This window comes from Fusarium mangiferae, assembly GCF_900044065.1.
Source record: "Fusarium mangiferae strain MRC7560 genome assembly, contig: FMAN_scaffold005, whole genome shotgun sequence".
NCBI classification, from domain to species: Eukaryota; Fungi; Ascomycota; class Sordariomycetes; order Hypocreales; family Nectriaceae; genus Fusarium; species Fusarium mangiferae.
Window position 1 is genome coordinate 603651 of NW_024573925.1, and position 25164 is coordinate 628814.

General features: G+C 47.5%; 13 protein-coding genes across 13 annotated transcripts; 9 read left to right on the forward strand and 4 right to left on the reverse strand.

The window, feature by feature from the left end:
• Window positions 1-58: 58 nt before the first annotated feature.
• On the forward strand, window positions 59-1185 carry FMAN_07121 (related to aryl-alcohol dehydrogenases; the record flags this gene model as incomplete). Its single annotated transcript, XM_041830706.1, has 3 exons — window positions 59-72; window positions 129-636; window positions 688-1185. The coding sequence occupies 3 exons, from the start codon at window positions 59-61 to the stop codon at window positions 1183-1185; spliced, it is 1020 nt and encodes a 339-aa protein (XP_041681343.1).
• Window positions 1186-2029: 844 nt separating this feature from the next.
• FMAN_07122 (uncharacterized protein) lies at window positions 2030-3343 on the forward strand (the record flags this gene model as incomplete). The annotated part of the gene is made up of 3 exons (XM_041830707.1): window positions 2030-2878; window positions 2925-3266; window positions 3314-3343. The coding sequence occupies 3 exons, from the start codon at window positions 2030-2032 to the stop codon at window positions 3341-3343; spliced, it is 1221 nt and encodes a 406-aa protein (XP_041681344.1).
• An 870-nt stretch (window positions 3344-4213) lies between these two features.
• Window positions 4214-5802, reverse strand: FMAN_07123 (putative benzoate 4-monooxygenase cytochrome P450; the record flags this gene model as incomplete). The annotated part of the gene is made up of 2 exons (XM_041830709.1): window positions 4214-5447; window positions 5495-5802. 2 exons carry the CDS (start codon window positions 5800-5802, stop codon window positions 4214-4216), a joined length of 1542 nt encoding a protein of 513 aa, XP_041681345.1.
• Window positions 5803-7426: 1624 nt separating this feature from the next.
• Window positions 7427-7995, forward strand: FMAN_07124 (uncharacterized protein; the record flags this gene model as incomplete). The annotated part of the gene is made up of 2 exons (XM_041830710.1): window positions 7427-7661; window positions 7706-7995. 2 exons carry the CDS (start codon window positions 7427-7429, stop codon window positions 7993-7995), a joined length of 525 nt encoding a protein of 174 aa, XP_041681346.1.
• A 784-nt stretch (window positions 7996-8779) lies between these two features.
• Window positions 8780-9850, forward strand: FMAN_07125 (uncharacterized protein; the record flags this gene model as incomplete). The annotated part of the gene is made up of 1 exon (XM_041830711.1): window positions 8780-9850. One exon carries the CDS (start codon window positions 8780-8782, stop codon window positions 9848-9850), a length of 1071 nt encoding a protein of 356 aa, XP_041681347.1.
• Window positions 9851-10115: 265 nt separating this feature from the next.
• On the reverse strand, window positions 10116-11294 carry FMAN_07126 (uncharacterized protein; the record flags this gene model as incomplete). Its single annotated transcript, XM_041830712.1, has 5 exons — window positions 10116-10119; window positions 10220-10464; window positions 10519-10745; window positions 10798-11058; window positions 11129-11294. The coding sequence occupies 5 exons, from the start codon at window positions 11292-11294 to the stop codon at window positions 10116-10118; spliced, it is 903 nt and encodes a 300-aa protein (XP_041681348.1).
• Window positions 11295-11593: 299 nt separating this feature from the next.
• On the forward strand, window positions 11594-11903 carry FMAN_07127 (uncharacterized protein; the record flags this gene model as incomplete). The annotated part of the gene is made up of 2 exons (XM_041830713.1): window positions 11594-11613; window positions 11663-11903. 2 exons carry the CDS (start codon window positions 11594-11596, stop codon window positions 11901-11903), a joined length of 261 nt encoding a protein of 86 aa, XP_041681349.1.
• A 404-nt stretch (window positions 11904-12307) lies between these two features.
• On the reverse strand, window positions 12308-13276 carry FMAN_07128 (uncharacterized protein; the record flags this gene model as incomplete). Its single annotated transcript, XM_041830714.1, has 1 exon — window positions 12308-13276. One exon carries the CDS (start codon window positions 13274-13276, stop codon window positions 12308-12310), a length of 969 nt encoding a protein of 322 aa, XP_041681350.1.
• A 3267-nt stretch (window positions 13277-16543) lies between these two features.
• Window positions 16544-17349, forward strand: FMAN_07129 (uncharacterized protein; the record flags this gene model as incomplete). The annotated part of the gene is made up of 4 exons (XM_041830715.1): window positions 16544-16674; window positions 16727-16818; window positions 16867-16952; window positions 17095-17349. The coding sequence occupies 4 exons, from the start codon at window positions 16544-16546 to the stop codon at window positions 17347-17349; spliced, it is 564 nt and encodes a 187-aa protein (XP_041681351.1).
• A 328-nt stretch (window positions 17350-17677) lies between these two features.
• On the reverse strand, window positions 17678-18821 carry FMAN_07130 (uncharacterized protein; the record flags this gene model as incomplete). Its single annotated transcript, XM_041830716.1, has 2 exons — window positions 17678-18089; window positions 18154-18821. 2 exons carry the CDS (start codon window positions 18819-18821, stop codon window positions 17678-17680), a joined length of 1080 nt encoding a protein of 359 aa, XP_041681352.1.
• Window positions 18822-19205: 384 nt separating this feature from the next.
• Window positions 19206-22791, forward strand: FMAN_07131 (uncharacterized protein; the record flags this gene model as incomplete). The annotated part of the gene is made up of 5 exons (XM_041830717.1): window positions 19206-20652; window positions 20704-21574; window positions 21628-21766; window positions 21825-22301; window positions 22372-22791. 5 exons carry the CDS (start codon window positions 19206-19208, stop codon window positions 22789-22791), a joined length of 3354 nt encoding a protein of 1117 aa, XP_041681353.1.
• A 617-nt stretch (window positions 22792-23408) lies between these two features.
• On the forward strand, window positions 23409-24275 carry FMAN_07132 (uncharacterized protein; the record flags this gene model as incomplete). The annotated part of the gene is made up of 1 exon (XM_041830718.1): window positions 23409-24275. One exon carries the CDS (start codon window positions 23409-23411, stop codon window positions 24273-24275), a length of 867 nt encoding a protein of 288 aa, XP_041681354.1.
• A 163-nt stretch (window positions 24276-24438) lies between these two features.
• Window positions 24439-24929, forward strand: FMAN_07133 (uncharacterized protein; the record flags this gene model as incomplete). Its single annotated transcript, XM_041830720.1, has 2 exons — window positions 24439-24830; window positions 24875-24929. The coding sequence occupies 2 exons, from the start codon at window positions 24439-24441 to the stop codon at window positions 24927-24929; spliced, it is 447 nt and encodes a 148-aa protein (XP_041681355.1).
• Window positions 24930-25164: the final 235 nt, after the last annotated feature.

Consider the following 25164-nt stretch of genomic DNA (forward strand, 5'->3'; position numbering starts at 1 on the left):
CATGGTAATCATTCAGGAGTAGTTCATTGAATTCATCTCTATCCCCATGACGTCCGAAATGAAATATGTCCGGTGAGCATCTCAAGAACCCTTCTCCTCTTGGATATACCGACTAACCCAGCTTTCAGAGTTGGCGACTCTGGTCTCAAAGTCTCCCAAATCATCCTAGGATGCATGAGTTTCGGCGACAAGAACTGGCAGCCCTGGCTTCTCGATAAGGACGAGGCCCTCCCAGTCCTCAAGTACGCCTTCGACAAGGGCATCAACACGTGGGATGTCGCCGATACATACTCGAATGGAGAGTCGGAGAGGATCCTCGGGGCGGCTATCAAGCACTATAACTTTCCCCGCTCCAAATTGGTCATTATGTCCAAGTGCTTCCAGTTTGTCGACGAGGAGAAGGGCCCTATAGAACCTGCAACTCTCACCAGTAACGATGGTCCTCGTGTCAACAGAGTTGGCCTCTCTCGGAAGCATATTCTTGACGCGGTGGACCAGAGCGTCGAACGACTGGGAACCTATATCGACGTTTTGCAGATCCATAGGATGGATCGTGATGTTCCTCCGAAGGAGATTATGAAAGCACTCAATGATGTGATCGAAAGTGGAAAGGTTCGCTATATTGGTGCCAGCTCGGTATGTTGACCTCGGCCTTGTCATCATTTGGAAAAGCTAACGGCCGAGAAGATGGCAGCTTGGGAGTTTCAAATGCTCCAGAATGTTGCCGAGAAGAACGGATGGCATAAATTCATCTCCATTCAAGGTCTATATAACCTTCTCTACCGCGAGGAAGAAAGAGAAATGAATCCTTACTGCAACTACACTGGCGTCGGTCTGTTCCCCTGGTCTCCCCTTGCCGCAGGAGTTCTTGCGCATTCCTGGACAGACAGAACAGATGCTCGAGAGCAGAAGGACCCTTTCCTCAAGCTTCTATTCCGCGGTGAAGACCAAAATACCAATCGAGCCGTCGTTGACCGTGTTGAGGAGTTGGCTCAGAAGAAGGGTGTCGCTATGGCCCAGATCGCGCAGTCTTGGCTGATTGCAAAGGGATGTATGCCTATCTGCGGCTTGGAGAGCGAAGATAGAATTGATCAGGCAGTGGGAGCACTTCAGGTGACACTGAGCGATGAGGAGATCAAGTATCTCGAAGAGCTCTATGTTCCCCAGATGCCATTCCCTTTCTGAGTAGACACATCAAGGCTTTCGTAGGGATATGGAAGTCAGAAATCTCAATTCATCTATTAAAACAACATGTGAAGATTCCATCATGGTCCCCATGAATTCTATGACGTTCATTATTCGTGTACTATAGGATGCCTAGAGGGTGCCTAGATCTAGTTCTCGACAGGAAAAGGACTCGGGGCAGAGACCTGCCGAATTAAACGAATTTTAAGCATTTTCTAGCCAATTGTATGAATGATAAGAGTATTGAACGACTTGATCGAATGATTAACGTTGCAAATCGATCAGATCAAGTTTAGCTTCCGAGCTGTCAATCAAGACTTTGCGCCTCATCTCGTTTCATAATCCAGCAAAAAGCAGCAAAATACGGAATCGCGACCTTGAACTGCTTCGTGGAAAAATTCAAAGTCTTTGCATACATTTGGGATATCCTAAAATTAATTATCGTAGGTTCATAGTCGTAGACAGTTACGCTCTAGACACGCTGATAGTTCATGACAGCTGACAGCTGAGGGTCTCGAAATAGGTCTGCGCAGGCTGTCATGTAAGGGTAAGCACCTAATTATCTCAACCATAACCATATCAAAAACTTCTCGATGTTCACATATCATCAATTAAATAGTTTGAAATAATCCCGACTCAAACAATGAGCGGATCAATTAACTCGCCAAAGGGAATGGAATCGGAGCAAAGACTCGCCGAGTCTACTGGAGGTATTTCTCCTTTGGGCAATAGTCCACTCTGTCCGCGGACACGGGCCTCGGCTCAACGACTAATACAGATTTTCATATTTAACAGCTTGGATCAGCCAATATCACCTCACAAATTATAGACACAGATTGAAATCATGACGGACCTACTCGTTTCAAAACCCCTTGAGCTACCATGCGGTCTCACGCTGCCTAACCGCCTCGTCAAGGCAGCCCTCGCCGAGGAAATGGCTGATCGCCAAAATCTCCCTACAACAGAGCAGATGGAACGTACATACGGTGCATGGGCTGATGGAGGTTGGGGCATGATCTTGACTGGAAATGTCCAGATTGACGATCGCTACCTCGGTGGATTCGCTGATTGCTCCATCAATGGGAATCTGCCAGAAGAAAAAGTGCTCGAGGCATATAAGAGATTCGTTGGTATCTGCCGAAGAAAGGGAACGCCGACAATCATGCAAATCAACCATCCCGGTCGACAATCACCCATTGGAGCTGGCAGCAAGTCATTCTTGGCTAAGAATATCGCCCCGAGTGCTGTTCCGCTAGATATGGGAAACGACATTATTTCAAAGATCGTGACGACTTTTGTCTTTGGATGTCCAAAGGAGATGACTCTCGAGGACATTGGTGATGTCGTGAAGCGATTCGCTAATACAGCCCGAATCGCAGCGGCCGCCGGTTTTGACGGAGTTGAGATTCACGCCGCCCACGGATATCTCTTGTCTCAATTCCTGTCTGCCAAGTCCAATAAGCGAACCGATAAGTATGGAGGATCAGCAGCAGCCAGGGCAAAGATCATTGTCGACGTCGTCAAGGCAATCCGAGCAGCAACACCCGCGAACTTTTGCGTCGGCCTGAAGATGAACTCTGCAGATCACCAGTCTCCCACTGAGCTCCAGGAGTGTCTAGAGCAGATTTCGCTGATTACAGAGGTCGGCTTGGACTTTTTGGAAGTCAGCGGCGGAAGCTATGAAAACCCAACTGTAAGTCAGACGACGGGTCCCTTAGAACCATTTCTAACATGTGCAGATGTTTACTGGAACTGGTGAGAAGAAGGCCGCCAGTACAGCTGCGCGAGAGTCGTTCTTCCTTGAATTCGCCCACGAGGTGCGCGCCAAGTTTCCAAAGGTGCTTCTGATGGTCACTGGCGGATTCCGCACGCGGGCGGGTATAGAAGACGCCTTGAGTCAAGGCGCTTGCGATCTGATTGGAATTGGCCGGCCTTCTATCATTAACCCCTCTTTGCCTGCGAGTATCATTTTGAACAAGGAGGTCAAGACTGAGGATGCCAAGCTCTATGCGAAGAGGATTCATACGCCTTGGCTTCTAAAGCAGATTGGACCCAAGAGTGTTGGATCCGGTGTTGAGATTGTGAGTCCCTTTCGAGATAAACTGGTAGCAAAGCTAATCCTTCTCAGACAGTCGATCATCTATCAAAACCACTATAAGTAGAGTCGACATTGAAGGTTATGGAGGGCGTCCTCTTCGGTAACTATGGCAACGAATGGTAAAGGGGATTGAGTAATTCACAGAGCAATGTTACAGTCCAGCCTCTCGGCTTCAGTGCATTCTACTGCCACTAGCCAAAGTGCGTCGAGTAAGATCTGGTTGAATAATTCAGTTGTCATGAGTGTCGCCACAGGGACTGCTGACAATCGGTTCGGCCATTGTTGGGAACTTGGCTCCTGTTTACTTCGACCTCGGTTGGGCGCACTGCCATACGCTCAATTTCCAGCACCGAAATGCCAATCAGAATGATGAGATGTGATGCGATAACTCTTGATTATTGCAGATGATATGTAATTATCTCCCATATAATCATCACCGGCATGAGCGACATTCATCCATCGTTCTCAGTCTAGCTCCTCCAATTCCATTCCAAAACTACCAATGTCCATCCATCTCCACGCTCGGGGAACCTCAATATCGTTAATAACATCCAACCGGTGTGCTTCTGCTCCATCTCTCTACTCCTGGAAGGCCTGATCCCTTGGGAGTCAGGTACCGTTCCAGGAGGGCGAGAAGTCGGTCAATCTTGGGAGGTGGAGGGATGTTGGGATCCATGATGATGTTGATGCTGTGGTGATGATGTCGGTGATGGTTGCATTTGAGCATCACAGAATGAGAATGAGAGTTATCAGGCAAACCAAGCGGTCTCCACTTTTCATGAATGAGCCAAGTGATTCACGGAGGTGCAATTAGGAACCTCAGGCACCACGGTCATAAAGTCTGCGATGTACGCAAATGGGTGAAAATACAATTGGCATTCAGTCAAGATCATTACAAGCGTCCAGTCTCCACAGCGAGCAACAGCCAATCTACCTCATCTTCAAAGCGATATCCAACCCCAATGGCTTCCTCAGGAACCCTTCACGTGTTTCCATGACCTCCTGCTTCAACTCCGGAGTGTATCTCCTCGCCCACGTCGCCGCGATCAACTTCATCTCCATCTCCGCGACATTCCTACCCACGCACGCCCTCGGCCCATGACTGAACGGATTAAACGCAGTCTTTTGCAGGTCATTCAGACTATCCCAGCGCTCCGGCTTAAAGTCGTCTGCGTCGGGGCCCCAGATCTCCTTCGAGTGATGCAGCGTGTACGTCGGCACGCTGAGCACGCTGCCGGGCGGGAAATAATGGCCTTTGATCGTGACGCCGGGCGAGTTGTCGGGGATTTGGCGCGGGAGGCCGATGCCGGATGTTGAATGGTATCGGAGGGTTTCACTGATGACGTTGTTGAGGTAGTTTAGGTCGCGAACCATGTCGTACGTAGGGACCGAGACGTCAGCGGGGATCGCATTATCGAGCTCGGTCTGTAGTTTCTCGAGCACGCCTGGAGTTCGTGTGACGTGATATAGTAAAGCGCATGATGAATTAGACGTGGTGTCACTGCCGGCGATGAGCTGCGTCAAAGCTTCGGCCGTCAATTCCTCGCGACCCAACGGCTCACCCTTCTCATCTCTGCCTTCCATGAGTCGCGCGAGAAGATCCTTTCGCTCAACGGATGGCGGGTGATCCAATCTAGCCTTGACGCGCGCGATCGCAATTCCGGCGAGGTTCTTGACTGCGTTGAGGCCGTTGCTGAAAAACGGGTCGGGCAACCATTGCGCATACGGCTTCAATTGCGGCCAGCAGCCCAACGTCGCGCTGACTTCACCTCTTCTATTCAGAATCTCAATCGCGGAAGCATAAATAGGCGCGCTGTCAGGCGTTGCTCGAACTTCGGCTACGTCGGCGCCATTTGCGAGCATGCCGAAGGGTACACCGAACGCGAGATCGCCGATGACATCGAATGCGAGGTAGTTGAACCACGGGAGACAATCCATAAGCGCTTGTCGCTTTCCGTTCTTATCGGTAGTCTGGCCTGATGCGACAAGTTTGTCGAGCTGTTTCACGAAGAGCTCAAGGTTGGCGTGAATGTACGGCTCAAATTGGCTGATTGACTTGGCGGAGAAGACGTGAGAGATGAGCTTGCGCTTTCGTGTGTGTTCAGCGCGATCGCGTGTATTGAAGAGACCTCGTCGGATTGAGACAAATGCATCGTAGAAATCACTACCGCTCATTAGTTCTGAGAAGACCTGAAGCTGCGGGATACTCACGACTTCAAGAAGCCATTTCCGTGGCCGTAAATGGTGGCGATTGCATCGGGATCCGCGATGGAGGTGTGGTTAGGCTGGATTCGTACGACAGGACCTAATCTCTTGTGAATCTCATCCACGACGCGATATCGTTCACCACGCCTGCACACGTAGAGAAGCCACAGGTTTGTGAACTGCGCCGGGAAAGGCGCTGGTATATCTCTCAGATGGCCGTAGGTCACAAAGTATGAGTAGAGATACGTCGCAATGAGGACACCTGTGGCGATGGGGATTGACCACCAGGTGAAGAGGATGTCGACGACAGCCATGACGACGATTGCGATGCTGCAGATGGTTAGCGATGGTCATTCTCTACTGTCGCGCAAGCTCACCTTTGATAGCTCAAGAAGCGCAAGTGTTTTAAAGACAGCGCGACACTCGTTCGATCAAGTCGAGCCGCAGAGCAGTATTTGAGCAATTGAGTCACCACGAGGACGGAAGAATGAAGTCAGCGCATCTCCAAACTTCCGCATTCTGGGCTAGCTAAACCTCCGCTCGCCCCCGCATCTCGTTCGGCTTGTCTGGATCGGTAGTTGATTGAAGATGGGGATATTCTCGAAAACTTACCCGGGATCCAATGACAGTTCTTTAATTTAAACTTAGTCAAGATGATGGGTTTCGTCATCGGCCTCCGAAAGTGCCGATATCTTTCAATACCCTGTTGCTGTCAATGAGCTAGAGCGCAAAGAGCGTTTGGTGGTCAATGTGGGTTCGTGATGATTGGAGTTACCCTATGGCGACAATTAGATTGATGAAGACCATGAATTGGACGCGTTCTAGAATATAATTCAAGATTTTATAGAACCTAAACCTATAGATGACTGATACTGCGCTATCATTTTATCGCACTCTTCAGTGTCAGAATTAGGAGATTTGTACATTCACGAGTTCCTCTCTCTGGTGTAGCACGTTGTGATGTGAATCCAAAGATGGCATACTCCCATAGTTCAATTGTCCTTGAGACCCACGTGTTTCAAACTCGTTCAAATTCAGTATACGCAATCTCAACGGATACTCAGCACTATTTCGGCACAATGCTGCGGCAACAGCTCCAAGACTCCTCATCCGAGGTTCACAGGGCTGGATCTCTGCCAAGTTGATGCCCCGCCTCAAGCAGAAACACGACCGTCTTGGCTCTGTTTACAGTCCCTCACACAAAAGTCGCGTACTACTCTACCCGATCTGAGCATCCAATTCTCTTCCAATAGCGGCAAGAAATAAAGATGGAAATGAAACAGCTGACGCGGTTGACACCTGCACCGCCCATCAATTGACCATGGAAACAGTGCGTTCCGAGCAACCGATAACCGCTGTCAAGCACAAGCCATGGCGGGGTTTCAATCGACACCTCAGATCTCAGCACCATCGTATGCGGTGAGGAATAAGAGACTTTCATGTTTAGGCGCTCGTAAAAAACAGTCCAGCCAAGCTGACATTTCTGAAACCAGGGCGTCAGCTGTACAGAGGCAGCCGCCGGAAGAGAGGACAGCCGGCTTGGTGCTCTACCAAAATCCCACTGAAACCGCCTGTGACCAGGGGTTGGGCGTGTTTGATCTCCCGTCTCACAATGCCACCTCAGGCACCACCCGGTTTCGCCTCAACCTGCCATTATGGCTGTGTTTATTAACAGAAACTATACGGGGAGAATATAACTCCATATCTGCGAGACCCTCGCTCTTTTTGGTCCCTTTTCCTTTCCCGCGCACGTTGATCTGGTATCACGAAGCGACACGACTTTCATTTCGAATAATTCCATTCTTACGGTCTTTTTTATTAATTCTTTAATTTTAATTCAGACAGTTCAGCTCTGGTAGCATTCACTTCGATCAAAAAAGTCTCGCAAAACATCTCAGTTTCCCGTCTTATCCGATATATCGAATGGCTTCAATGAATATGGAAGATGCGGCCTTGGATCTACAGCTCTCGCGAATCATTTCCGCCGTCGAACAGACCACGATATTCACAACCATTGTACCCAAGCCAACTGCCCAGTCAGAGAGTACGGCAACTGCAGATTCACCTGTTGTTACAGTTACACAAGAAAGCAACTCAGATAATGGCTCGCCTGGTCAGCCTGGAACCAAGATCTTTGGAGCACTTGAGATTATCATTGCTCTTGGTGTGCTAGGTAAGACAGTCCTCTCATATATACGCTCATGACTAATTGTTTAGCTGGTGTATTGCTTCTCATCATGAGCATCATTCTATGTGACCGACGACGAAAATCTAAGCGAAAGCGAGCTGCTGAGAGATCTCAGAACAGAATGACAGACAAGAGTGCACCACTAGAAGGACACCAGCCACCATCGGGAGCAGTGTTACCAGAGTCAATATGGCCCAGGATGGGGGATAAGAACCAAGCTGTTCATGATTACTGGCACAGCGAAACGTTACGGCAGAAACAAGGCTGGAATCAAGGACAACAAGCCGGCGTGCAACAGGGTCTACCTAGATATGGATAGCCTCGATAGCCAATATGAAATTTGCGCGCAGAAATCAGTAACAAAAAATAATATGGTGCTCTCGAGATTTGCGAGGGTAAAATGAATGAGGTTTGCCTGTTTTCTGCTCTGGGCCATACAGATCACTTGCTGGTGACTGGAAGGCACCACTAAGTCTCACTGCAATCCCAACGGTGTTTTTACACTTGCAAATCCAGTCTTTGTAGGCCTCCACTACGTAGTGTAGTATCAGGATTCGTTGGTGGATACATTACTGCAATATATTGGTCAGCCGGCTTTTGTTTTCAGCCTCACCGGCCAGCTTGTAGGGGACATTCAATCACTGTTGGAAGCCTGGTATTTATTCAAGTTTTGCCAGTGTTCTTTTCCTGTGGGAAGCAGTCTGCCCTGTGAGCCTGAAGCCTGTTTCTGGGGCCGAGTTATGGCCAGACACAACACGTAGGCCCAGTGTTGGCCCATAGAATGGCCAACAGCCATCATCTTCCACAAAACCGACGGATAACAGGCATAATAAAAATGATAAAGGCTATTGAAGGGCCTGATTCAACTGCAACCTGAAGGCCAATTTTCGCAAGGCTGGCGCTTACAACCCTTTTCGCGCCGTCCGCCGGGCGCCATAAGAAAAGGAGGCAACCGGCAAGGCATTTTTTAATCGCTTCTATTTAATGTTGAGCAAGGCAACTGATTTGAACTCACCAAGTCAAAGCCATTAAAAAAGGCGACATTTGCGGTCCTCGGCATCATACTGCAATAGTCTATCTGATTTCTGAACCACACCGTCAGAATGGATGTAATCAGCACAATCAGCGCCGGACAGATCGCAGGACTACTTTTGACGCATGGGCTGCCAGCTATTTCAAGCTTGGTTGCCATCTCAACTGAGCTCAAAGAAGGAAAGGCAGCGGCGCAGAAGGAGATGACGTACAAGGAAATGGAGAAAGCCATACCCAAGGTCCTTGAGCTTATCGAACAAAAAGAGATTCGACTCGTCACCAACGCATTCAACTCCACCCCGCAATTTGTTGCATACTTCCAAGCCGCGGCTGTTGGTGCTGTGCCTCTTATCCTCCTGGATGTTGGGCAATCTATCAAAAGAATTGGCGCAAGTCTCGATGGGATCAAAGACGAGCTCGCAATTTCAAACATAGCCAGAGTTCAAGGCTGGGCTGATGATGGCTTCGGGACATATGTACACCGGTTTGTCCGGAACGAAATGGCCTCGGTGATGGGGCGTACAAACGGAGAGAGTCACTTCTTCTATGTCTGGAACCCCGATACCGCTTGGTATCCAGACTTCGAAGGAAGACAGGCAGCTGATCCTCTGGGTCCCAACTTCGGTGGCTATCATCACGACCTAGCCACGATTTGTGTCAGAATGAGAGCGGACAGACAAGCACTACTCGTAACTACTGAGGCCAACAGTAATATCGTCTTCCATCTCATTATTCCGACTTACTATCCAATTGTGATGGACACGCCTATCGTCTTCGCTACAGAGCTATTTCCGCTCACTATTACCGGAAGCCGACATCGTGGCACGGATCTTGTTTGGTTAAGTCTCGAGGAGTGCCCAGATTTTCTGAGCCCACAGCTCAAATTCATTGGTACATTGACTTTAGTAGGTAGTACATTGAGGAAAGCCGCCTACGTAACCTTTGTGGGTTCTTTGGTTGGCGCTATGGCTTCTTGGATTGCAGCAGTCACATTTCCTCCTTTCGCCCCTGTTGGAGGACCTGTTTTCGCCTCATGTTGTACCAGTGCGTTCGCGTCGGGGGTGGTGGGCGGTGAAGCGGAAAAACAGGAGAGAAGACAGAAGCAAGTGCAGGTTCTGGGACATTCACTGTTCTTGAATTAGATGGGCTTTGAGTTGTCACATGGTGCTGGGCATGTTTTTCTATACTTTGCTTCGACTCGTGTTATGTATAAATGTTTGTCTCTCTATTTATAAGCCCACGATATTAATGCTCCTTATTTCGACCCAGGCTACGATAATTCACTCTGAGTTGAAGGTGAAATTGTGTAGTTGGCTGTTCAACTATTATATTTGATAGGCTAGTTCGAGAATATGCCTTTTGGGGATATTGAAAATTATGTATCCTGATTGAAGGCAAAGTCCACATCTAACTGTTAATCTTAGTCAGTGTTACTAACAAAAACTATCATAACAGTTGTGTAACTGCCTCTGAAGTTAGTAATTCCTCATGCCCAGGGGCAAGAGACTCACGTTGCTCCAGCTACAGCCAACTCAACCGTTTTGGCATTCGTCAACAGAGACATGCAACAGACAAATCCAGCCGTTGATATTATCATGATGGCCAATCTAGCTGATTGACTATCAATCATGTTGCAAATCACAACTGGCGCCAGTAGTAAAAACACAATAAGTGGGCTCAAGATCGCCCGAGCGACTCTCATCGTCGAGGAACGAGAGAATATCTGAACATGAGGATCGCTGGAAACATTCTCAGACTTCTAAGTCTTATTAGCTTGGAGAGTTCAGCGCAGGAATCTGATTCTGCTTACGTTGCTAAAATGACGGACAACCTTATCGCAGATATTCCTTTCTAGCCATGCTACGATACCGTCTTCTCTGGGGCATAAAGATAGTAAATCGTCACTGTTCTTGAGGAACCTTGTTTCAACTCTGGCAATACAGCTATTCCCGGATAGCCACCGTTGAAGACTGGAAACGTACTTCTCATGAGGTGACTCATATTTCAGGGACCGCTGAGTTCCATCCAGAAGCTGGTCTTCGGCAAAATTAGCTAGTTGATTCCTGCAGCGATTGAGCGAAACTCGTACCGTAGGCTGAAAGAGCAGAACGTAGTTTGGTGGTGACCACAGATCGGTCTGAGTTTCTGTCGTCACGGCGAGATGCCAAGAACAGAGGACTCTTTTCTGTCTTGTCTATGTGGTTTAATTGTTCTTCAAGCTCAGCTATCTCATCTTGAGCGAGAAGCAAGAGACGCGTTCGAAGATCTGAGAAGCGTCTGTATATCTGAAATGAGCTATGTCCGGCCATCAAAGCTGAGAATCGGGGGTATCCTTTTCGACGTTCTTCGACTACAGTAATGGCAGTCAGACGTCACTCCCCAATGAAGCAAATATGTATCAAGCTATGATAACAACTTACTTGTAACTCTTTCGGTATGGATCCCCAAGCCCGATGCTTCATAGCGCTGAGATTTCAGGCTGAAAGCTCCTAGAACCCGCCAAGAAGAAGCCCATGTCAGAACCGACAAGGCAAATGTCGGCCTGACTGTCGTCTCAGAGTAGCCTCGTTCGATATCATTGGTCATTTTATATCAGTATTCCAGAGACATGAGTTTATGGCGTAACGTATTGATATATCTTATCAATGTTTCTGGAATTGCATTTATAGCGGCTAGTTGATGCCTGACCACACCCTCAGTTACCTGAGTGCAGCAACATGCAGCACTAGGTGTCAGCCCGCATACGCAAGGTGTTCACCGCCTCACTTCTAAGATGTGTGTGTCAATCATTGGTATAAAGGTCCCGCCTGATCTGCAATTGTCTTGCAATTTTCATGACTTTTACAAACTTCGCAACATCACTACATGCCATTCTGGAGTTGAAAATGAGCACTAACAACGAGCCGTATGTCTCATCTCTGAAATTGTTACGGATATCAGCTAACACATGAAAGTACAAATGACACCACTTTTTTTCTCTCTACGGGATCAGGGATTTACGCATACGGTGTCAACTACAAGTACTTACCCGGAGATAAGGTCTATCTCGTCAATGCTGGAGGAAAGACAGGGCCCTACAAGGTAGAACTTGTCGACGGCGGGAAATACGTTTTATGCGATGATAATGGCGTCACTGCAAATGGTGGCCAGTCGTATCTGGAAGATAAGCTTGAGCTGTATGGTCCTTTTGCCTAAACGCGCGCAAAGCTCTACATATATGTATGAATCAGATAGTTTCACGTGGTCCATTCATACTTTTCATCGCCTCTGTCGCCTGGAAGATCGCTATTTAGTCCCTGCAGCAAACAATCCAAGGGCTCCGTCGCCTCCCGGTTTCTTCTGTGCTCAAGCTTTGGAAAAATCATTCCCAGAAACATGAATGGTCGGCTAGTAATAAATAATTTGACTATATCTTCGGTCCCTGATAATCCTTGGGCTTCTACTGTCATCGTGAAAGGGACTTCATGAGTTCCTGAGTCTTTGTAACCATTTGGCCTTATCATGAGATATGCATGCTCCCCACTCTCAGACATCAGTTACGAATCTCCCAGAATTCAATAAAAAAGTATACGCCTAAGTATAAGGGTATACTAGGGAGATTATTCATCGTTATGCTCAGAGTTTACCCATGTTTGATGTGAAAATACTTGTCGGGACTTAGAGACGTTCTGAGCATTGTAAAGAGAATGATCTTTCCAGGACAGAACTTGACAGCCGGTTCTCGATGCCCTCAAAGAACTTGTACCTGATATGTGATCCAAGACATCAAAAAGAGCTCCAGTATTTTCTTTGGGATCGTATAGGACCTTGGCCACAACATAGGTCTGTTCAGCTGTGAGATCAGAGATCTCACAGTCTTTTAGTGTTTTCTTGACGACATATGCCAATGGTGCTATTTTACTGTCGGTCGAGGATTTGTGGCATAACTTAAGGTAACTAGTTGCTGATTCTGCTTGAACAAGAGCCGCACAGACACTCTTTTCTAGGTCAAGACAAATCTGGATCTTTCGGCGTGATAACGATGCTAAGAGAATGGCCTCCCACGTTGAACCTCTTACAATGCCAGCTTCGTTTTTCTGGTCGAGAGTCTCTATCTTGGATGATAAGCATTCGACTTCGTAGACTCTACAGCGGATCGAAGCTCTATGATTCAGGTTTGTGCTTCGGTCAAAAGGCGTCAAAGCATATTCGTCATTCCTGTGAACTCCATCAGCTTGTCCAGCATGGAGAATAAGGCAGCCATCTTCCATGCTGCGATGCATAGACACCGTGGAGATACTGGTGTGGCTAGTATTATCCACAAAGTCTCCAAATAACGCAAATCTACGATGATCATATAGCATTGGAGTCTGGTCTGGAAGCCGGCAGGGAAATTGTGCTCGAAGATGCTGATGAAGTATCTTGTCAGAGACCTTTGCGCCGTGTCTGGTTCCGTACAAGTACTCGTTCACAAGGGCCAGAGGGTTGACAAGTTCGAGCGCGACTGCACCATCCATCGCCCGACACGAGCCATGACTAGAATAATGGATGTACATGTGGTCGTTTGGTTTGGAAGTCTTGAGAGCCATGTTTTAAAGCTGATACCACATTTTTGAGTGTTATTAATTGATCAGCGCTTTCAGCCGACTTCAGAGGACTGTCTTTCGATTTCGTGGCCGTCAGACGTGTTATATTTACTGAGACGTCAACTCCAATAAGGGTGGCCCATTGTGTAGGTGTTGAGTCTGAAGGACCCATTGGGACTGAATTTCCCAAGACTTTGTGAGCGCTGGTTCAAATATCGAGTTGCGTTTTCAGTTTCATGATTATGCCAGAAAACATGGAAAGCCTCAGTATCACTCTGTGATTTAAAGCTACTATCTTCTCTCGGCCGGATTAAGCTCTCAGCCACAGGTCTCAGCGGCAAATAACACTTCTAGCTCACAACTTAGACATTATACCAAGATGTCTGACCAATTGCTACAGCACAAGGCGATTTAAAGCTACATTCGCACCTACTCTCAGTGCAGTTGGGAGCGCAATGCCCTGTTTTTAAATTCATCTCTTGCAAGTCTTAGACATTTAGGCAGAAATCTGACAACTGAAATGACAAACCTCTCAAGAATCTGTGATTGGCCTCGACGGTGTCACAGCATAAGCAGGCTGTCGTTTAGGCAGGGTGATGATACAACATTGGTGGATTTTAGCTGGTTATTATAGGAAGAGAACAAAGAAGACGGCACTTGATAGGACTATTTCATCGTACCCATGCTTCGTCGGTCAAGGCTATGATACAAGCTCGAAGACGACGAACACCAACGCGAGGAACAAACAAAGCAGTACTTGATGCTATGGAGACTACACCAATACTCTCCCGTTTGGCGTTTGCCAACCAGGAATTGGAAACCGTCAAAGGTGTTTGTTCGTCGATCGGACTAGAGGTTGTTGAGCCTGAGCGACGAAAAGTCGCACTTATCGACTAACTTCACCAGTGCAAGTTCTTCCATTTTGCAGGCCATGGACATATTGACCCCCAAGACCCGCTGAGGAGCTATCTGTGTCTCGAAGTTGTCGTGACTAATCCGCTGCGGGTCGGTGATCTACTGGACTTGAATTTAAAGGATCAGCCACCTTTTCTAGCGTATCTATCAGCTTGTGGAACTGGACGTATTCAACAGGAGCAATTCATGGATGAGAGCGTTCATCTGATCAGTGATTTTCAACTTGCTGGCTTCCAACATATTATAGGTACTCTGTGGGAGGTCAACGACAAGGTTTGCGTTGACATAGCCAAGGTAGTGTATGAAGGAATCAAGGATGGCCGGATGTCAGATCATTCTGTAGCTTGGGGGCTTCATGAGGCGAGCCGTCAACTGAGAGATAAGTGGCTGGAGAAGGTGGATCAAGAAGGGCATAGTAGAGGTGTAAATGATGATGCTCTCAACAATTTTGCCATCAGAGAGCCTCTGGTTCATGGAGTTAGATGGGAAAGAAGACGAGTTCGGAGTAGAGCAAATGCTAAAGGCATGTCGAGATCTTTGGGGACAAGGTGGAGGAGAGTAGCGACAAAAGCATCTGGAAGTGCGCGGGTAAGCAAGAGAATCATGTCCAGGGTCGAGACCAGGGGTCAGAGATAGTCCAAAGAGGCTTCCTTGGCTATCCTCCTGCGACACAAGATCGAGCCATCACCGGCCTGGGTTCCGTTTATTCACTACGGTATCTAGACGTAGATAGCTAGAAGGCCAACAGACTTTAATCATTTTCGTACTCTGCACATTGAAATATTTGGACTAAATGTGATATCGGCTTTACAGCTGTATGGAATAACTCGAGTCTAAGTTACCCCAACATCAAAAGCTTGTTTGATAGGAAGCAGGGGTGGTTCGATAAGCGGTATTTAACAACCCACATTATAGAGCTGTCATTCTCAAATCTTTGATGACCTGCCTGAATGGGGGGGAATAAGATGGTGGATCGGGTGATCTGAGACGACCCTGGTAAAAGCCGGATGCTTAATCGACAGTCCGACACGTCGAGCATCTTGGTCCGAGCGGCTTAGATTTGATATCTGACCACTGTACGGGCTCGGAACCCGTCGGACTCAGCTTGCTGCGCCTTTATGGTGGTACAAATCATACCCTCCGCGAGTTAGCTGTTATCTAACGGCGGTGCTTGCTGTCGACATGCCTTTTCGGGGTGAAATATTCGTCGTGCTAGCAACGAAACCAATAGCGTTGTCACTTGCAAGCCTCTCAACCCCCAGATGAAATTTACGACATGGATCTTGAGGAAGAGTGGTGAGATGGAGCAGGCTATACTTGTCTATGGCTTGCATAATCATCCCGTAAGATTCCTTGGCTACACCAGCTCACAACGGTGACGCTAATACGCGGGGTGCAGCTCAAGTCCCCTGCCACAATCATTCTCGAATCTTCAACGCCTAGCTGCGAGATTTTATAACAGCCAAGTACAGCATGTGCATCTAGACCGCCGGGATTTCTGTACAGGACTTGAACCGGGCCGACGATAGCCTGCCCGTCCCGCGGTGATACTCTGCTGATTGAAAGCGAACCTCAAGCAGGCTCGTCACCTCTGAAAAGAGCATCATCTTCGGCTTTTTAGGAAAGGTGAAAGAGGGGATATACACAACTAGAGGAAACAGAGTATCATTTATACACCACTACGAAGAAAAAGCGTCTTGGCTATCACAGATATAGTGATACGGTGTTATGCCGGGATCTACGCGGTGACATAGTCATTTTACCCCGGATTTTCCCAACCACTAACAATCCGCCTCGTAAAGCCAAGCACCATAGCCAGCAAACACACACCCTTGGCAAATTCACTAGTCGTGGCTCTTTCCTTGGAAGTCCGAAAGACTTTCTTTTTTCAGTCGTAGATCGAGGTCAAGTGAGCTATCGCCGAGCCATTATGGTGCCATGGCATGCAATAGCCTGCTTCTTAATGGCTGCCACCTTTTTTTCACATCCGGTCCGTGGGTGTACCTGACAGCCAGGCAACGTTTCTTTTTATGGCATGATCTGTCAACACCATGTGCAGAATCTCAGACAATATTACTGCAGAAAAAGTGTGTGTGCGGGGATTTATCTCGGGGTCGGAGGGCGCCGCTGTTTGGGGATGACGGTCCGGACGGGCCAGCTGGATTGGTCTTGTGAAACGGAGGGTTTTATATGTTGGTGCGGACGCGAGGATAAGAAGTCGTGCATGGAACGCAAGAATTGGCATCCTCTTGGCTCTTGGCTTTATTCTTTACTTAACAGACAAGACCCTCTCTGATAAACAAGCTTTCTATTCCCAGTTCACATCTTCCCTCAATGGCCTTCTTCAAGACCAAGATGCCTGCACTTGACACTTCACCCGTGTCTTCACCAGTTCTCTATCCATCTGTCACGTCTGACTTTGAAGCTGCGAATCGCAAATATGCAGCAAAGTTTACCCAGTCCCACTTACCATCTCCGCCCCGTCGGTACGTGATCTAACACCCGCGCCCTAGGATCGAGGGCCTAACATTTACCCAGAAAGGTAGCAGTGGTAGCGTGCATGGACAGCAGATTGGACGTTGAGAAAGTACTGGGTCTAGACCTTGGCGATGCCCATGTCATCCGAAATGGTACGTACTCCAATTTTCTTGTCTCACCTGCAAAGCTGACAGTTACAGCTGGCGGTCGTGCTGTAGAGGCACTTCGATCAATCTTGATTTCTCAGCAGATGTTGGGCACGCGTGAGATTATTGTCATGCACCATGTAAGACCGCCTCATTCCATTTTATTCGATATTTTCCATTCCCACGGCAATATCATAAGGCCATATTTTCAGCTGCCCCCCCCCCCCCCCCCCCCCCTCCATGGAGATAGTAACCGGCCCGGCTGACACCCCACGCTTCTAGACCGGCTGCGGCATGCAGAGCTTCTCCGACACAGATTTCCGGTCCAAGATCAGACGAGAACTAAAGGAAGACGTGGACCACATGGCGTTTCTTCCGTTCTCTGATTTGCGGCAGAGTGTTATTGATGACGTTGCCTTTTTGCGCAAGAGCCCATTGATTTTGGATGTTCCGATTACTGGATATGTTTATGATGTCAAGACGGGTCGGATTGAGCAGGTTGATGAGAGGGCTGATTCTGAGTGCTCTAGCCCTTAGGGCTTTTTCTAGCATGCAAATGTAGGATATCTATTCGGGAAAGCGAGCGAGCGTTTGGAGTTATTTAGTTTACAGGTATTGCCAGGCCTAGCCGAGGAAGCGAGTATATGGCTGCAAGTAACTGCAGGGATAAGCCTCACTCAGACACAAAGAAGACCAACACGGGAATGAAAACGGTTACTGCATCGATAGTCTATAGGTTAAAAGAGCCGGCAGTACAATATACAGCCTTTTATTTCTTGAAAAGGCCTTTCTAGTCGCTTTTGATCAAGTAAACTTAAATTGTCATAGCAACAACGTTTAAATGAAAGATACAGTCTGTACAACCCTACGCCTGTACTACAGCGGGGTACTTCCAAGCCATCCATGCAATCCATGACTGGAGTCCACTCATCAAAATCGTTACAATCCCGACCAATATCGAGATACCAACAGCCAGTAGAGCAATAGAGAAAGCATTACCATCCGTACTTCTACGGTCAAACCAACGTTCAAGTTTGTTTTTTGGTGGCCGTCTCTTCGCAAGCTCATACAACCTGGCAATCCGCTCTCCCCAGTACATGTATCTCACTCCCTTGTGGAAGACATTGTAGCCGTCGTACTCGCAACATTCAGGGTCAAAGCCGTTCCTACTAATCAGATTTCGGAGGATCTTCCCGGACCGATGATCTGTGAGAGGGAAGAGAATGTCTTGCAACGAATGTAAAGTCTCAAACAGGAGCTGGGGCGGCAGAGTTCCACTGCCATCAATATTAGCTACGGAATGATTCTCCTGTTTGTAATAGGTAACTTGAATGAGCATACCGGCCTAGACTTTCTAGCGCAGTTATATCTAGAGGGCTCGCATGGCTTTGAAACTGCTCTAAATGTGCTTTCAAGTAGGCCACCTGATGGAAGAGATAGAGCGTGTTATCTTTCTCATTGAGAAGAAGGTGGCATGAAAGGTCATTTGTGGGCAGAAAGCAGATCCCCAGCCTTTTTTTCAGCTTCCAAGCTTTGAGCTTTGACTTGTGACCAATGATGTCCTCAAACCTTTTGTATGGTTGATCGGGGGCACAGGGAATTGATCTTTCGATGAACGAAACAAATGACTCTTGTGGTAGCCATGAAGTGGGATGGTATCCTCCAAGCACGAAGTTTGCGGGGTGCCATTCTTGAGCCGCCGAGTCAATCATCACCATTGCTTGTACTGCTCTGTTTACGATGTTGCCGACATTCTGTCCAATCGCCCGATTCTCGTGAGATATTTGAGTCATGGTCTCTTGTCTTGTCTTTTCTATGTTATTTCTGAGCAGTATGGCGGTTGATAGCATATGCTGATGGGTAGGTGAGGAGGAAATATAATTGCAACTAAATGTGCTTTCCTTGAGAGATAGTTCGTCGAAGAGCGTGAAGTAAGCTTCAAACTTGCCCTTCCTTCCGAGAAGTTTGAGAGAAATCTCATCTTGCTCCTCGGGCGTTGTTAGTCTCATTTTTGCGACAAGGAGAATGGATTGAGCCGCATCTCACGTTCCCGAGGATCAGGGTATTAAATATTCGTTTCCCAGGCCAAGACTCAACGGAATTACTACCTGCACTTCATCCCACCACTCCAAGGCTCGCGCAGTCCGCCTGTCAGCATTGCCTCGAGGACCACAAATCCTAATCTGACCGCACACATATTTCGATATTCGATTGGCCACCTGTCAAGCCTCGTTGGGTATCAATACATAATTACAATTACAATGTAATTCTTAGTTGAGCCTCAAAGTCCTAGGTGGTGAAGAGTTACCATATGTCGCCCCATCAGTTATTGATCTCTGAACATCTTTCCTTGACATCATTCAGCCTCCAGCAATCAGACATGCGTCCATACCATGGTATGGGGGCATCCAAGTGACGAGAACGCCTCTTTCAAGGATAAACTTGCACTCAAGTTCAAGACTTTATTTGAGAAGGGTTTTCAGAAGAAGAAAGGTTCCGAGGCAATCCGACCTCTACAGGATCCTATAAATATCCATCGAACACACTTTTACCAGAGCCTGAGACAATCGCACCGAAGAGTCGCGATTCAAGCATTCTTATCATCTCAGTCGACGCAATCGCAGCCTTTTGAACAGCACGCAGCAGCACCTCAGGTATTTCAGAGATCCTCTTATCACACGAGCATACCACTCACTGCAGATTCTTCCCGCCAACAGACAAACACAAGCGTCAAGGTGCTGCCTCAAAGTCGCAATATGATCTTTTACGACCTTCCGGTGTCCTCGGCGACCTGCTCAGCGGAAGAGTTCCAAAACAGGTTTCAATGCGTCACAAATGAATTGAGGAAGGTCGTCGCTGAACATAATGAACTTCGTATGTGCGGTCGACATATCATCTATAGTCGCCATATGATTGGCGACTCGAGGGATACGGCCGTACCCTCTATACTTATAGAGTGTCGAAAACGAGATCTCAAGATGTTGAGAGAGCTCTTTAACAAGCACGCTGCGACACTCTGTTGTCGCAAGGACTCAACTTGGCCAACCCTGGTACATCACAATCTTCCGTCGTCGAAACCGTCATTCCAGCTTGTCTATTTATCGCACGCATATCAAACTATAATACAGCACGCGGCTAATACCCCTGGAGCGGTCAGCAACTCATCATACGATACATTCTGTGGTTCTCTGGTCCAGTATGAGGGCCGCGTAGCCACCATCGGCCTGACAATTATCGTCGATGGCATAAGTCACATGATGACTGTCGACCATCTCTTCAATAACAGCCTGGGAGATGAGAACTCCCTTTTCACTAGTGGTGATGAGCCAATTCATCGCAGCAGCTCTAAGGGGGAGTCAACATGTGCGCGTCAGGACACTTCCGTCATTCCACCAAGTCTTCATCCAGAGCATGAAAAACAAATTTTGGACTTTGGTCATAGCAGCGCGTATGGGAGTGCAAAAGAAGAGAATCTTAATGCGTCGTACACGAAGGACCGCCCTCGATCTCGCCTTGCCGAGTGCCTGGTGGGCCAACCCGTTCCTTTCCCACATACATTGGATTCCCCAGCACCATACTTGGACTGGGCATTCGTAGACTTGAACAACTCTTCAGCGAACTTCCAACTACCTAACACTATCACGCTTGACTCCATGTCGAGCCCTGTACTCCTTCGCGAAGTATCGAAACAACCGCTGTCTCATACCACATTGGTGTACATGATTTCAGGAATAAATGGCACAAGAAAGGGCTGCCTATTCAGTGGCCTCAGTGAGCTTGGTCCACTACAGGATCGAAGTCCATGTAGAGCCTGGAAAATGATACTGGATTTTGGTCAAGGTAAGAAATGTGTCTGAGTCTTGCTTAACTATTACTAAATCGATATGTCAGGTCTCGAGCCAGGAGAGTGCGGTTCAATCGTTGTTGACCAGACAACCTTCGATATATATGGGCATGTTATCGGATCCAACATTATTGGTGATGTTTTCGTTGTTCCACTTTCCGACACTATTGAACAAATCCGAGTTGCTTTCAATGCAACCATTGTGACTCTGCCCTCACAGAACCTTCTTCTGCCACTTCACAACAATTCTGAAGAGACCATGACTACACAGCCCAAGTTTTCTCTCAATGAATTACACTCAGCCGCTACGGACACTCATATTCACTCCGGTTCCGCAAAATCCTCTCTGGGATCCTCCCCACTAACAAAGATATGGAGGGGTCCGGATCCGAGAAGCCACAGCGCCCACTTCCGCAAGTTTCAAATACCCTTTCGTCCAGACAAGGAGGGCACTTCACTCCTGCAAACGTTGAATGAGGCGGGAGTGGGAGTGCTGGATGACGAAGTGGAAGTTCCAGCCCTTCTATTTAGCTATCCGCTCACAAAGGTTACAGAACGAAGCATAGAGCGTATACGAGACTTTTGCTGTGGTGCTTCATTCGCTCTAGACAAGTTCGTATCTCATCCACTTAGCTCAGGTCCATACGCAAGCTCAGATACCAGGACTGTGGATTCAAGCATAGAAATCCCGTATTTTGCGGTTGTCACTGATGTAGGTTGGTGCCAGAATACACTGTCTTATACCAGTCAAGACAAACCACTGGCATCAAGCCTGAGGCTAAACGAGATGCTGAAAGAACAGGTATGTGCTCAGGAATCTTCTTATCAGCATGTAGAAAGGGCTTGTGGCTTATCCTTTCAGCGATTTCACATAGGACCAGGACCAGGCCCGGCCTTGATAAAGCAACTCAGGCGAATGTAGGCAACGTATAAATATCGTAACATGTCACTGAGCTGACAGCTTGAACTAGTTATATCCATAATCCAGATGGGGCTAGTGTTATGGCTCTCATCAGGACCATGTCCTGCCGTCAAGTAGCCATTCTCCGTCCAATGATCATGTCCTATGTCACGACAAAGATCGACCCGTACATACAGATCAATGAAACCGTAAGTTAATATAAAACCAAGATTATAGCGCATTTTGACTAACAGTCATTTGTTATAGCAATGGGGGGAATCATGCCAGCATCATCTCAGGTTTCAGTTTCCCTTCTTTACACTTATTTCTGAAGGTTATAATGACCCCCGAACCATGTCCAAGACAGGAGAGCCATTCAGAACTCGATTGAGCCTTTCCTTTCTTACCGAAAGCCATTCGGGGACTTTATTTTGCCAAGATAGCCAAGCCAGTCTCTGTGAATCAGTAATCTCTTTTGGGATCGCTGTACATAGCATTGATTACTGGGACGTGTACTGCTTTGAAGACGGTGACACGAGTACATCGATTTTTGGATTTGACTTCGAGGATGACGAATCTGGTTCTGAAAGTGATTCCAAAACACCTGAAGAAATGCTCAGACACTCCCCCCGAACCTTTTTCCTGCACACAATGAGTTTGAGTCTCGATCGTGTGCTGGACCAACACACCATGATCTTGGAAGTATTCCAGGACTTTAGCAAGAGGCAAGAGCGTTACTTATCGGTAAGTATTTTCTCTGGCAAATTCATGATCGCGATAAACAGGACGTGGACAAGCATTAACTATTTCCCAGAAGAGTGCTAAACAACCGAATCAATTCGCAGACAACAGTCGTCGGCTAAAAGAAGCCCTCCGTCAAGTGCTCAATTCGATAACAGTTCTGACACGTAATATTCAAGAATTCTTATCAAATGATCCCAGAAAGGACCTTGAGGATGTCCCCAACGGCGGTGACTTTGCAGATGGGAGTAAGCCAAATGACATGGAAACACTCCTTCGTCGCATAAAATCGTTATGTGGTCGGCTGCATGACGTTCAGCTCGCCTACCAACAACTGCAAGCTAAATTGACTTCCATAAGTCGTGAGCAGGAAGAGCTAGTGAGGATGCGTCGTGATAGATCAAGCGAAGAGTTCATGGTGGCAGCCTTTGTCTTCGGAATTCTCACCCTTATAGCCCAAATCTATGGAGCATATGGATCTAATAGCAACTGAGTACCTTCCTACTGTTGACGGATAGCGTCATTGAATTGCTGATATTATATAATCCACCTTACCTCGCTTGCACGACATAGACTTCATTATTGTCTTCATAGCCATGTCTCCGACATCATAAATTCATGTCCTTGTGCAACCTAAACCAGTTGATCGTTTTCCATGAAATTTTGGAACTTGGGCTGCTTCTGTCACAAACTGCTGAGACATGGCAAAGCAGAGAACTATAATCAGTGATGACTGATAATCCGATTACTACAGAGTACGAAAAATGAATCATTTGACGTAACGTTGAGGTGTCCATGTTTGTGGTATTCCTAAATAGGCCTAGAGGATTCACGTTACGTACGGTTCGTGTTAGTAACTCCCGCTGCGATAAGATTAGTGATTGAAATATGTGTAAAGGAAAATTTCCCACTGGCTAATGCTATTAGAAATCATTCATTAATCAATTTTGAGGGGTATTGGAGCGGGGAAATCTGGCGTTGAGTTTCTGGGCGTACATGTAGGCTGAAGAATCGGGCTATTGCTCACCGAGATATATCAACCGGCACATGCCCCTCTTAGGTGTGCTCGGTCTACTACAATAGTTTTTCTATCACATTTGATTTATCATAATGCCTTCAAGAACAACTGACACGCCAAATGAGTGGTCCGAACCGGCGGATATCATCTCTCGGTTCTTAGCCTTGCAGCAAATATACAGCGCCAAAGAATTAGACTCATATCTCCAATCACGGCAACGCAACCAAGAGCACGAAGCGGATCCCGAGAATGGATTTACTGATGTCATCGTTCTTTGTGCATCAGCAATCCTGGCTATCCCTGAGGCCGTTTTCGAGTGGGCGGTGGAGCAGCAGAGCCAAAATGAGGAACGCGAAATAAACACAGTACTAGTGCTGTGTGGCGGTATCGGACCTTGTACGCCATTCGTTTACGACGCTATCAGAGCGAGCAAGAAATACTGCACGATATTTGACACGATAAACGGCAAACCTGAAGGCGAGGTGTTGAAAGTCATGGCGGAACGCTTCTATAAACTCAAGATCAACGAAACTGGAAGCCAAGATCATGGCTTTCGGATCCTAGTTTCCGACCGTTCAAACAACTGCGGAGCAGATGCATCAGAGGCACAAAAGGTTTTAGAAGAGAACGGCATTCGTTCCCCAAGATCTATGGTTGTTGTGCAGGACCCAGCCATGAGCTGCCGGACGATATCTTCATTTGAAAAAGTCTACCAGAATGATACCGTCCGGATTTCGTGCTGGCCACGGCTGAAGCAAACAAGAGAGGCTCAACAAGAAAAGGCGAGACCTGAGAAAGATGTCCGAAGGGAACTTTGGTCTATGGATCGCTTTCTGGATAGGATCATTGGTGAGCAAAGTGGAGTTATTAGAGCAAAGTCACCTATTGGCATTCCAACCGAGGTGGAAAATGCGTGGTCAGCTATAATGGACGAGAACAGCTCAAAAGTCTTCTCATGAAAAATAAACTATAATTCTCATTATATTGTCGGGTTTGGTATTGACCGGGAGCAGTTCCGGTTCTGACGTCAATGTTTTCATGTAATATCTCATATCGGCGCCGTCCGAGATGCAGATATCAGATCAGGCTGCGACATTATTTTCCGTTTCACAACGTCACATGATGCACATCATCCTCAACCCAACCCCACTGATTGGCTCCTCACCAAACATTCTCGAACCATCACCAGAAGCAAATCTCTTTCCCGGTCCCGGATCTTGTCGCAACACCATGGCATCACTACGCCGTTTCAGCCTCGTCTTCTACGTTCCACCCACCAATGCCTCCGCATGCAAAGCCGCCATCTTCAAAGCCGGCGCGGGCCGCTATCCCGGTCCTGGCGGGTATACTGAGTGCGCGTGGCAGACGTCGGGGATTGGACAGTTTAGGCCGGGAGATGCGGCGAATCCGGCTATTGGCAAGGTTGGGGAGTTGGAGGAGACGCCGGAGGTTAGAGTTGAGACGTTGATTATTGGGGAGGAGACGGTGCGGAAGGCTGTTGCGGCGCTGAAAGAGTAAGTTTCAAGGTTCGTGAGAAGAATAAAAGCTAATTTCGTAGGGCCCATCCGTATGAGGAATGTCCGTATCAGGTCTATCGGGTAGAGGACTTTTGATGAAGACATCTGTGTTTGGTCGGTACGGCGGCAAAGTGAATCTGCATCAACATGCTGTATTTCGGGCTTGATGAGATGGTCCTTTACGACTCACGGAAGAAATGAGTTAGGTTTTTCATTGGAAGCATTCATCTTTATCTTCACAGCAACTATCATTCAAATTGTCTTAAAATAAAGAAACGAAATTAGGGTATTATCAAAAACCAAGTCTTCAAATCGCCATTTTCATGATCTT